Source organism: Sus scrofa, chromosome 6 (genome assembly GCF_054392235.1).
Source record: "Sus scrofa isolate SSC_HxYL_T2T_F1_AM1 chromosome 6, Sscrofa_HxYL_maternal_Yorkshire_Landrace_v2.0, whole genome shotgun sequence".
In the NCBI taxonomy this organism is placed as follows: Eukaryota; Metazoa; Chordata; class Mammalia; order Artiodactyla; family Suidae; genus Sus; species Sus scrofa.
Genome location: NC_139388.1, coordinates 1,638,925 through 1,651,336, shown reverse-complemented (window position 1 = coordinate 1,651,336; position 12,412 = coordinate 1,638,925). Strand labels below are relative to the sequence as shown.

The 12,412-nt window shown below is 66.3% G+C and overlaps 1 protein-coding gene across 13 annotated transcripts in view; it reads right to left on the bottom strand.

Moving 5' to 3' along the window:
* CBFA2T3 (CBFA2/RUNX1 partner transcriptional co-repressor 3) overlaps window positions 1–12,412 on the bottom strand; it is a 75,104-nt gene that overhangs the window by 17,416 nt on the left and 45,276 nt on the right. For 6 of the 13 annotated variants that reach the window (XM_021093631.2, XM_021093633.2, XM_021093636.2 and 3 more), the window contains exons 2-3: window positions 4,247–4,405; window positions 1,280–1,357 (exon numbers count right to left, since the gene is read on the bottom strand). In XM_021093631.2, coding sequence (XP_020949290.1) covers window positions 1,280–1,357; window positions 4,247–4,405 — 237 coding nt within the window. Of the gene's footprint in view, window positions 1–1,279; window positions 1,358–4,246; window positions 4,406–5,479; window positions 5,614–12,412 lie in introns of those variants that run through there. The other 7 variants (XM_084959293.1, XM_084959297.1, XM_021093637.2 and 4 more) reach the window with 4 other exon arrangements.

Genomic DNA, 12,412 nt, shown 5'->3' with positions numbered 1-12,412 from the left:
CCCCGTCCTCTCATCCACAGCATCCTCTCCGTCCTCCCCATCCTCCCCATCCTCTCCATCCACAGCATCCTCTACGTCCTCCCCATCCGCTCCATCCGCAGCATCCTCTACGTCCTCCCCATCCTCTCCATCCACAGCATCCTCTCCGTCCTCCCCATCCTCCCCGTCCTCTCCGTCCTCTCCGTCCTCCCCATCCTCTCCATCCTCCCCGTCCTCTCATCCACAGCATCCTCTCCGTCCTCCCCGTCCTCCCCATCCTCTCCATCCACAGCATCCTCTCCGTCCTCCCCATCCTCCCCGTCCTCCCCATCCTCTCCGTCCTCTCCGTCCTCCCCATCCTCTCCATCCTCCCCGTCCTCTCATCCACAGCATCCTCTCCGTCCTCCCCGTCCTCCCCATCCTCTCCATCCTCCCCGTCCTCTCTGTCCTCCCCGTCCTCTCATCCACAGCATCCTCTCCGTCCTCCCCGTCCTCCCCATTCTCTCCATCCTCCCCATCCGCTCCATCCACAGCATCCTCTCCACCCCCTCCATCCACACAGTCCTTTCAGCACCTGGGTCAGTGGACTTGTGGGCCCCAGCTGAGGCCAGGGGTGTCACAGGTATAGCGACAAGGGGGATATTAATCATGCACAGCTGTTGCGCCCTCTCCTGCTGGGTTCCAGGAGCTGTGTGGTGGCCACACCTGGGCTTCCACTGGGCCTGTCCTGGCTGACACATACTCGGAGCAACCCCGTGAGAGCCTGTCCTCTGGACATGAGCTGCGGCCCAAGCACTTTGGTGGAAATGTCCACTAGTGACCAGCATCCACACGCACCCTGGGTGGGCCATGCCTACACTGCTATGACCCCGCAGCACCCGGGCTCCATGCCATCGCCCTCAGCAGCGGATCCATGACTTCCTGGGTCCAGGTGGGAAAACGGAGCACAGGTGGTGCTTCCTGCCTGAGCGCATCGTGTCTGGAAGGGTAAGAGCGGGGTCTGCCCTTGAGACGGCTGGGGTCTGCCCTTGAGACGGCTGGGGTCTGCCCCTGACATTCGACCTTCTTGCAGCTCTAGGACCCACCTGATTGGCCCCATTCTGCACTGGGGGAAAGGAGGCTCAGAGAGGCTGTCCACCTGCCCAAGGTCCCACAGCTTATAAGCAGCAGGCCTGGGCCTGAACTCAGGTCTGCGACAGGGCCCCTGCTCTGCTGGGCTGCCCCGAGGGCCCATTGCCTAGCACAGCAGAGGCCGCAGTGAGGACCTCCAGGGAGGCCGTGGTTTTGTTATTTTACTTACAAAGACAGACCATGGACCATTTTAAGCAGCCATGAAAACGGCCCTGAGGCAGAGACATCGCAGGCCCGTCCTCTGGATCTGTAAGCAAAATAAGAAAAACACGCTGTGAGGAGGGCGGCCCGGACTCTGCGCTGGGGCGGCGGCAGTCAGCCCTCCCTGCCTCTCGACAGCCTCGGGGACTGGGACTCTGTCACCACCTCGGGCAGGTCCATTCCCTTCTCTGGGCCTCAGCTTCCTCCTCTGTAAAACGGGCTGGATTAGGGGATCTCTTAGGGCCATTTCTGGGGGAAACGCTAAGGCACCTCCGTGCATGCAGGTGGGACAGCCCCAGCTCTTAAACAGCTGTTTCTGGAAGGCACCTGGAGACCCCGCTCCACACCGCCCTCAGGGAGCCAGGCTGCACGAAAGGACACCCCAGGCAGACGGGGCTGACGTCTCTACCAACAGCGAAGCCACTTGCGGTTCCGAAACAGCCCAGGTCTGAGCTGCCGTGGGGGGAGCAGGCGCCAAACAGAAAGAGAGCTTTGATTTGTCACTGGAGTGAGTGGCAACCCTGCAAGGAGCCAGGCTGTACCCGTGTAAAGAGAGTGAGCTCCTTGTCCCAGGCGGTAAGCAAGGGCAGGAGGGAGCGTGAGCCCCTCTGCGGTCTTGCCAGCTGCAGAGAACCTCCTACATTCCTTGGCAGAGTCCTCTCAGCCCTCTGGCCTCCCTCCCTGGCCACGCCACAGCCTCAGCTCCAAGATAACTCTGTGACCAGGGCAGTCACTGGGCAAGAAAAGCCGCAGCCCTCAAACCACGGCTCAAGGTCAGTCTCTGGTCAGCTTGGCTCGCAGGCCAGTGCTGGGGAAGCTGGAAGGTTTGGCAGGCATCCAGGGCTGAGCACAAAGGCCCCGCAGCCGGCAGCCAGGTGCACAGACGCGGTCAACCCCTCTGCTTTAAAGGACTTCCCTGGAGAGGGAACAAATCCGAGCCACCCTGCCCTGGAGGAGCCGGACTCTCAGGCGGAACTAGGCGTTGGCTCGGAGAAGAAAGACCTACTTATCTTATGGGCTCCATGCTCTCAGTAGAGCCAGGACCCCAACTCCAGAGATGTGAGCCCACAGCGGGACCGGGGCATGTGGGGACAGACGAGGGGGAGGGGACGAGGACGAGCCACACGGAGGACTGCTGCCTGCACAGCTATTCCCAGGCCTCAAGAACGCAAACCCGGAGGCGTCCGCTGACCCCAGCCCCTCCGTGACCTGGAGCGCGGGTTCCAGGACCAGCGCCTCTGGGAACACGGGCTCCTGGAGTGAGAAGAAAGGCAGGCGAGGAAGTCGCGCCCAGGAGGGTAGGGGCCCTCGGCTGGGGGCCCTCGGCTGCACCCTCAAGTGATGACACAGGGCGGGTGTGTCGGCCTAGGTGGCCAGCCCATGGCCCTGTTCCTCGGGAGCCGCTGCTGCCCCGTCGTGAACACAGCTCGCGTGGCTCGTGCTGAGCGGAGCCGGTGAATTAAGCCAGGCCGGAGCCGAGGCTGGACGGGGCAGCAGCCGCTAGTGGATGGACGTGGCCTGAGGCATGGCCCAAGGTGAGGACCGACTCTTCCAGAAAAGAGGGCAGGGTGAGCAGCCGGCTGCAGTCCCTGCGCTAGGACAGGTGAGAGACAAAGCCCAGCCACCGCTGGCCCTTTGCACGTGGCCAGCACGGGCTGCCCTGGGACACACACACTGAGAGCAGCGGAGGCCAGGCCCTGCTGCTCTGGGCCCCATTGTGGGCGGGAGGCAGGCTGGCCATTAAAGTCTCTGCCAGCCTGGGGACCCTGATGCAGACCGGCCCCCATGGCGAGAGCAGGTGGAACCTTCCGTGCCAGGCAAGGGGCAGGGACTGCATGTGGCTCTCAAGCACCTGCTGCACGAAAGGACACCCTTGCTTTCAGGTGGCTCCACCTGGGGGCAGGTGACGTTACCCTCTCTAGGGAGCCGAGGCTCTGAGTGGTCAGAGACCGGCTCAAAGCCCACACCTTCAACAGGGGCCGGCCTGACCCTCTTCTCCAGATGGAGGCTGGGTCATCCCCAGACCCCAGTGAAGCCACCACCAGATTCAGAACCAGGAAAGGAGGGCGCCAGCACAGGCCCTGTGGTCCACCCTGGGCCGTGGGCAGAGCTGTGGTCCCCGGGTGGGCAGAGTGGGGCTCGTGTTTCAGACCCTGGGGAAGGGGCTTTCCAGCCTCTGAGGTATGACCCACCGGAAGCGCTAGGAGGCACTGCTAAGCCCCTGGCCGTGGCTTAGCTCAACCCAGGGGCCCCCTTCCCGATGGCCCTGAGTCAAAGGATGGGGCTGCGGACTCGGGAAGCCCCCAGACCCACTGTGGGCCAAGACGCTCAACCCCAGAGCCCAGGGCCCCGGGACGCCACCTGAGGACCTGGTGTGCCCGTCATGTCACTGATAGCAGAGCCTCGCTGGCCCCAGCTCCCGGCTCACCCTCACACCAGCTGAGGCCCGGCTGCCGAGCTCTCCCAAGGCCAGAGGTGCCGCCTCTGATGGGCCCAACAGGATTCACCTGCATCCAACTAGCCTGCTGTGTGCCTGCGGGAAGGTCCTGGCCCTCTCTGAGCTCCAGTAGAACCGCTCACCATGTGTGCCCCCTGCTAAGAACTACTCCAACCTCGTCCTCACGGCAGCTCGGTGAGGCAGGAGGCTTGGCGTTATAGACAAGGGACGTCTCGCCCAGAGAGGTTAAGAAGTCTGCCCAAAGCCGCACAGCCTCCAAGCAGAAGAGCTGGCATCCGAACCGCGAAGCTTGGGCTCTGAGCCACGGTGAGGCCCTGCCTCTAAAGACCCAGCCAGGGCGTCGGTAGGTTCAGGGTGGAGGGACTGGAGCACTGGCCCCATCCGCAAAGAAGCTCGGACCTCAAAAGTCTCCAGGGACCCTGGAGAGGCCTCCACCCTCGGCCCCCTGCCCCCCAGCCCAGCCCCGAGGTTACTCACTTGTGTGGGGCGTGAAGGAGGGGTGTCGTGCGGCCCCCTGGGACGCGGCTGGTGGCGGGGGTGGCATGCTGGGGGGCGTGGCCCGGGGCTGCGTCTTCAGCTCGGCCGGGGAGTCGGGCATGGCTGCGGCCTTCTCCCTCCTGTCCGCCGTGGGTGCTGCTGCGGGTGGGGGAGGGAGAGAGCCTGTGGGGTGAAGCCGGCTGAGGGGCCAGGGTCTGCACCACCCAGCCCCACCTGCCTTGCGGCTGAGGCCCCACAGCCGGCAGCGCCCGCCCGGCCCAGACGAGCCCCAGGTGCGCTGCAGGGGGCTGACGTCCCAGCGCCCGGGGCTCAGCCTGCCGGGCGGGCTGGAGGCTGCAGGCTGCTTGGGCGCTCTTTCTCACTGTGGAGGTGGCCCTGCAGCCTTGGGTTCTGTCTCCTGCAGAGCGGGAGCCGGGCGGCACCCCCTAAGGCAGGAGCAGCTCCTGGAGGGTGTGTGCAGACAGACGCAGCCTTGCCACCCCTTTGCTGACCCAGCAGGTCCGGGGCAGGCCCGAGACTCTGCATTTCTAACAGGATCCCGGGGAGGGGGGCGCTCTCCCCGCAGATGTGAAAAGATGTGCTTCCACTTGAGGTCTTCCCGGGAGGACCCAGGCAGACGCCCGGGGTGGGGCTGCGGGGCCGGAGCCTCTACTCGCACCTCCTGGCCCAGGCGACTCCTGGGGCCAGGCAGACCACAGACGTGCTCGGTTGCCCGCCACACAAAGTGTGGTCTGCTGGCCAGGGGGTCCGACGCTCTGCTAAGGGTCGGGGTGTGGTGAGAGGGCGCCGACCACGGCCCGGGAGGGCCCTGAGCCCTGGTCCCACCAAAGGTCTCTGGGTAAATTTGACCGACCGGCCCTGCCAAGCCTGGGGCAGCGCTGCCTGGGTGCAGGCGGAGGGGAGGGCCTCCGTCTGAACTCGGGGTGAGCCGGCACCCAGGCAGGCCTCGAAGACCTGGGAGCGGCGGCTGGCGTCTGGGGTGGACGACCTGCAGCCACCACCCCCGGCATGTCCTGCCAACACTGACGGGGTCTCCCCAGGGGCCGGGGCTTGGGGCCTGCTGGCCACCCCCAGGCCAAGCTCTGTCTTTCTGCTTCGCCCTCTCCTATCCTCCCGGGGTCCCGCTCGCTCTGGGCAGCTTGGGAAGCACAGTTGGGCCTCCGGGGCAGGTACCCTCCTCGGATGGTGATGGCGCTAGCAAATGGCACTTACTGTCATCTGTGCCCGAGCCTGTGTGTCCCCGCACCGCCTCTCCCCGCTTTATGCAGAGGGTGGCAGCCTCCGCCTCTAGCACGCCCGACCCGCGGCCAAGTGGAGGAGCCCCTTCCCCACCAGGCCCCACGGAGGGGAAGCAGCCGGTACTCAGCCGCCACCCCGGCCGCACAGCACCTGCTGTCCCTCAGCTGCAGCCGCTGGCCTTGCTCCTGCCGGGCGCCCTGCCCCCTGCAGCCCGCCTGTCAGGAGGCTGATGGCCGGGCACATGTGCGCCGCAGCTGTGGGGGCCCATCAACACCGGGCCTGGCCGTGGGGCCGGCAGCCTGTCCCCAGTGACAACCAAAGAAGGCAAACGCGGCCAGCGCTGTGGGCCCTGGGCCACCCGTGAGGTGCGGCCCCGTCCCAGCCAGCCCTTCGTCTGACCAGGCCACCCTGGGGCAAGGCCTGGGAGGGCGCTGAGGGTGCCAGGCTGGGACGCTGAGGACACTGGGCCTGTTCTGACAGTCCAAAGCCCTTCCGCTCTGGGCTTCGAAGAGGCATCGCGGTGGAACAGAAAAGCAGAAGAGAAAACCGGTGGAGGGGGGGGGCGGCTGCAAGTGCCTACAGGTCCGGGATGGAGCGCGCCCCGCGGGGGCCCGGCAAGCAGGCCTGGGCCGCCCCCTATGGAGACGCGCAGGCTCACGGCGGACGACAGCCTCGGCTCTGGCCATTCCTGGGGAACCCCGTGAGGGAAACGCTGCCGCCAGCCCCAACGTACGGGCACAGAGAGGTGCAGGAAGCCGCCAGGAGCACAAGCAAGTATGGGGCGTCCCCGCAGGGCCATGTGGGTCTGCAGGGTTTCAAGCGAACTCTCCTCCTTGCAGAAGAGGCAGCAGTTTGGGGGTCAAACCCAGGGGGACAGAGGCCGCGGGGGGGGGGGTGCCCCCGCTGCTCTCCCAAGCCCCACCTCCTGCCCCGGCCGTCGATCCTGGGACTGTGCACAGTAGGACCACAGGTGCAGGAGACCAACCGAGTCTTTCCTGAATCCTGTTTGAGTCTGGCACGACTGCCTCCTGGCTGGTGGCCGAAGGAGCGTCCCCTCACCTCCCTGAGTCTTCCTGTTCGTCTGGAGCGGCGACAGCGAGCGCTCGGTGAAACGCGCCAAGGTTTATGGAGCGACTCGAGCGCCGGGACCCCGCTCTTAAGGCCGCCCTCGGCACAGACCCCACCCCAGAAAGCAAAACGCGACGGGGGCCTTCGGGAAAAAGCGGAGGTGGTACGGAGACAGCGAGGAACAGCATTTGTGGCTGAGGAACAGAGAGCGCGGAGGCCGGAGGGAGCGCGCAGGGCCGGCCACACTGCAGGGTGTGGGGAGGAGGGTGTCTGGCGGGTCCCACTGAGGCAGCAGGGAGCCTCTGCACAGCGGCCAGAGACACGGCCTCTCCTGCTGGAAACCCTCCGGCACCTTCCACCGCATGTGGAGCCTCAGATTCCCCCACACCCAGAGCCCGGGCTCCGAGCCCTCGCACCCAGACCACCCTCCTTCCCCTGGGGAGTCGGCTCTGACCTCACGTCCTCAGGAGAGCTGCCCCCGATGAGGGTCTTTGGCTCCCCTGGAACGTGATGTCCTCTGGGCTGACCTGGCTTCTTGGCCCACGCCTCCCAGGGTCCCCCGCTGGCCCAGCACTTGCGAGCATGAGGTGGGCACCCGGTAGCACTCCAAGGGGAGGAGTCAGAGAGCTCAGAATTCTCCGGGGTCTCCCAGGGGCTGGAGGGGGCGGGGCGGGGCGGGGCGGGGGTCCCAGGTGGGCTGACAGGGGGGCTGCTCAGGGGCCTCGATGCTCACACTGCACCCCTGGAGGCTGCTGTGGGAAGGCAGCAGGGTACGAGGGAGCTGCAGGCCTCCCTCCCAGACGAGAGGCTGCCTCAGGGCCAGTTTCTTGCCTCTAAAGCCGGTGCACCTGCCACCCGCCTCCCGGGGTGCAGCACGGATCAAAGGAGACGGGGAAACGTGCTTAGCAGAAGGCCCGGCACCCACCGTGGTCACGCCATCCGTGTGGCAGCCATTAACTTTTACTAATAGCTGTCCTCTCTCCACCTCCGCAGCCCCAAGCTGCGTGTGTAGCCCTGATCGCCTGCGCAGGAGCCAAGCCTAGCACCTGCTGGCCTGCGTGGCCTGGGCACATGGCTAGGAGCTGCTCCCAGGCGCAGGCTTCCTGCCCAGCCCCTTCCAAGGCCCCGTGCCAGCCAAGGGCCGCTTCCTGGCCTCCCAGGTGGAGACTGGACCCCCCAGGGCTCTGGCACAACCGTACTGCCCAGCTGGCTGGGCATGGGGGCATGCAGACCCCCCCTCCCATAAGCTAGGGCTGGGGGCCTGGGGAGGGCCCTCCTGCCTGGTGCTGAGTGTTGGGGCCAGAAAGGGGGCAGGATCTACTCCCCCAAGGCTGCTGAGGGTGCCATGGCACCCTGGAAAACCTGGGTCAGCCTCATGGGCAGCTCGTTCCCTGCCCCCATTCTCAGGTCTCCCCCAGGCCCTCGTGTCCCCTCCCTGGCATCCTGAGGTGCAGGGGCAGCCAGGCTCTGGGCCCTGCACGTCCATGCAGTGCCTCGTTGGAGTGTCATGCTGTTCCTGGAAAGCCCTGTCGGGACGCGCTGGGTCACAGCTCCCAGCACCCTGGGCTGACCCCAGTGGTCCCCTGCCCTGCTTGGGACCTGCATCCCCCCACTCTTGGTTCTGTGGTCATTGGTGTCCTCAGCCCACAAACCCTCCACCCAGCGTCGCTTTTTAAGGGACTGGTCAGCAGCTCTGTGGTGGGGCCTGGGAAAGCAGAACATTCGTCTTAAGCTTTATCTTATTTCTTTCTTTTGAGATGAACATATAACAGCACCAGCTGCCCCCGAGAGGCTCAGAGGCTCAGAGCCTGATGGGCAGCAGGGCCCAAACGCGAGCCTCTCCATTGGCGTCTCAGGCCCCCTGGGCCCCGCAGTCACCTGGGAGACTAGAAAATTCTGAAGCCAATCCAGCATTGCCCAGGAAGACCACATGGACTGACCGGACGTGGAAGGCGGGTGCCTAGGGTTTGAGCTCGGGGGGGTTCATTGACCTGAGTCGGGGGGACGCCCCGCGTGCCCCGACTTGGGCAGGTGAGCGCGAGGCCCATCTTCCGAGCTCCATGGGCTCTTGGACGCGGAGCTCCAGAAGGAGGAAATGGGGCCTGGCCACAGCACCCCTGTGCCTCCAGCAGTGGCACACCCGGCATCCATGGCAGCCCCAGGACCACAAGCACCGCAGGTACCTTTCCCCAAATGCAAAGTGGAGAACCTGCATCAGAGGAACAAGGGGGAGACGGAAGAGGCACACCTGGGGTCTGCGCCCGGCAGGGGTCCCACCAGCTCTCCCGGAGCCCCGCGCAGTGCCCCGGCCAGAACAGCAGCCCTCGTCCCGGTGGCAGGCAAGGGACATCTCTGGGCTGCGGGGTCCCTTACCCATGGTCCTGTTCAGAGGTGGGCAGCTGGGAGGTGAGGGGCCCAGCCAGCGCCTCATGACCCGCCTGCAACCCCAGAGGCAGTGGCTGCCCTGCTGCATCTTACGGACGGGAAACCTAGGCAGAGGGACCAGGTGACCCGGCCGGCTCCCAGGAAGGAGGAGGTGCGCCTTACCGGCGCCCCCCGCCCCCTGCCATCTGCGAGGCCTGCCGCTAGAGCCCCGCCCCATTCACCCTTCTAACTGTCGGGGTCCCAGATCCCCGAGGGTGGGGCGCTGGCCGGAGCAGTGGTGGTGCTGTCCTGACGTCCAGCTGAGGTGCAGGAGCCCGTCCACCAGGGCCAGCGAGCCAGAGGACGAGAGGGGCGGCCCCTCGGAGCTGGACTCCCTCCAGCCGCTGTCACAGCCCCTCCCGCAGCCCTGGGCTCCCAGCCCTCGAGAACATTCCCAGAGTCTGGCGGCGCTCCCCAGGGGAGCCCCTGCGTCTTTCCCAGACAGTGTGTCCACTTCCCGGTAAATGCCACTGATCCACCCCCAGGGAAGCAGCTCTCAGCGGCGGGGTGGAGCCGGTGGGAAAGAACACGGCATCAGCCGCAACAGGCCACCCCATCCATCACTGTCCCAGCCCGCCTGCCCGGCTGAGAAGGGGACACAGCCCAGCGCTCCCAGCCCTGGGGTTCTAGAACCCTCCACCGGGGAAGGGTCTGTTGGCCTCAGCCCCATCCAGGCCCCAGCGTTGACCTCCTGTGGTCTGACTTTGGCCATTATCTCCTGTGACCCTGCTGTAAAAGGCACGGGAGGAGGAAGGTCGGCGGGTACTGACGATGACACAGCCACGGGAACAGAGTCCTGACACAGAATCCTGTTCCATGGGCCCCACGAGCCTGGAGGGGAGGAGATGGGCACAGGGCCCGGGAGACCACGCTCTCGTGGGTCTTGGGACCCCCGCCCTCGTGGAGCCTGGCACGGGGCGGATGCTGCACACCCAGGCCCGTTCGCGGCACTGACCCGCAGGGGGCCTCAGCCCCCACATGTGTGGAGAAGGGACGAGGAGGGAGCCCTGCCCGGGCCGGGCTGTGGGCCGGTGTCCCGAAGCCGCTGCCGAGGTGGATGGGACGCTGGCCTTCCTGGGAGCTGAGGGGAGAGCCAGGCCCCTAGGCCATGTTCCCTGAGACGGGCACTGGGGCATCCCGGGCCCCTGGCCAGCATCCCGAGGGTGCTGCAGGGTCCTGCGTGACTGGCCTGTCCCCTCTCCGCCCTCGTCTCCACACTCTCCACGTCTTTGCCCAAATGCAACCATTTTTCTCAGCAAAACTGAGTGCCCAGGGTGGTCCAGGGGCAGCAGGCGCTCTACAAACTGCCGTGGAGTTGCAACCTCAGGGCCGGAGAGAGTCCACGGACAGAAGGACGCACGGACAGAAGGACAGTCGCAGCCTCCCCGCCCCGCAGGCTCCCTCGGCAGATGCGAGTCCCGACCCCCCGGCCAGGTCGGGGTCCTGTCCCCCCGGGTGTCCTCCGGAGCCCCACGCTCCATCCACAAGGTCTGAGGGCGGGGCAGCAGCTGCCTGGTGTCCGGTGTCCCAGCTCAGCTGCCCGCCGTGGCAGAGCCTGAGGTGTCCCTGGCACCTCCCGGGCACACTCTGTCCCTCTCAGGCCAGACTCTTCCGGGAGGAAAGCAGCACGCTGTCCCCGCTGCCACCCCGCCCGGAACAGCGCGAATCTGCACGCAGAGACCCCTCTGCCCAGGCCCAGGGCTTCCAGGACCCTGTGATCCCGCCTTCATCTCACGCCAGCCCCGAGGAAGATGCCGCTGTACCCCCCGTTCCAGATGGGGACACCGAGACCCGGTCACAGCGAGCGAGGCGCCAGGGTGCACCGTGGCTGCCTATCTCCTTCCCGTCAGGTCCAAGCCCGCGGGTGGCGTTCCACGCCTGCACGCCCCCCCCATGCTGCCCCACAGCCTCATCCCCACGTCCTCCAGGGCCCCGCCGGCCCCTGGGTACCAAGCACTTCCCAGGCTCGTCCCCCGCACGCAGAGTCCCAGGCCAGGGGCCTCAGGGCCCGCTGAAGAGATGAGGAAACCGAGGAGCCGGAGGCTGGGGGCTCACCCAGGACCGCAGCTCAGCAGGGCCGACTCCCACGCCCGTGTCCCCGCCAGGACCCCTCCTCCATACGACCCCCACCCCGGAGCCCCAAAGCCCCTTCCAACTACAAACCGCCTGATGGCCCCACCCCCACGCCCGGTACCGAACTCCTGTAGGACACAGGGGCGTGGGTTATACAGGGACGTGTCCCCTGAGCAGTGACAGCCGGTGGAGGTGGAGCAAGGGCCCCTGGCTCACGAGCAGCCCTCCTGAGTGTGGGGCGCCCATGGTCCCTCAGTGTCCACATGGCCCCAGGCAGTTTTCCGGCCTTCCAACCATTGGGCATGAGGCCCACAGGCGGCGCGGAGATGCAGGAAGTCCCTTCCCGAAGGCCAGCCTGGCCCCCCGCTGGCTCAGCCCCAAGCATCCCCTGGTGAGAGAGTCACCTCCTTCGAGGCCACTGACCGCTGTCTACTGGCTGCTGTGGGGCCTGGGCAAGGTGGGACAGGTGCCCCGCCAGCTCACGGAGGGGGCACCTGAGCCTGCACCCCCCCCCCCTGCTGGGGAGCTTCCGGCCCAAGGGTGCCCTGCCCTGCCCTCCCCTCGAGGATTCCTGAAGTGGCAGTGGGGGGCTTCTCTCCTGGACCCTGGGGTCTCCAGCCAGTCGGGTGATCTCCCCAACCAAGGGCCACCTGTCTGGGGGCAGAAGGAGGGTGTGGCCTGTTACAGAGCCTCCCTGTGGCTGTGTCTGGAGACAGGAGGAGACAGGAGGAGAGCCAGGCAGCACCCAGGAAGCAGCCCACCTCAGATGGGCCCACGGATGGGGCTCCCAGCACTGGCAGAGATGAGGGGCTGTGGCTGCCATCCTTCTGGGACACGGGGTGACCCCCCACATCGAGATGGGTGCGTTTGACCCCGAGGCTGACCCCTCCCCCAAGGCCAAGGTCAGGGATGGTTTGTCTTTGATGCTCAAGGCGCTGCAAGTTTTCCTGGGGGGGGGCGCACAGCCCTAATGAGTCCCAGGCGCTGAACTTGGGCCATTTCCCGCATCTGGTTTTTATCAAGGCCTCCGTCGCCCCATGAATCAGTAATAATTAAAACACAGGGATTAGTATTTTCCCTCCCTTGGTCCGGGCCGCCCTCCGCCCCCGCGGGTGCTCCAGCCACGTCCGCTGGACCCTCCTGCCTGGCTCGTCCTGGTCCTCGGGCCTGACCCAGGCAGGCGCTTCCTCTGCCGTTAACGCTGCTGCCACTGCCCTTCCTCCTGCACAGCGCTGGGCTGGGCCAGCCCGCCCACCCCAGGGACCCCAAGACCCCCTGGGCCTGTGGGTGGCAGGCTGCCATGGCAACAACGCTGAGCCAGGGCCAGGCAGCCTGGGTTCC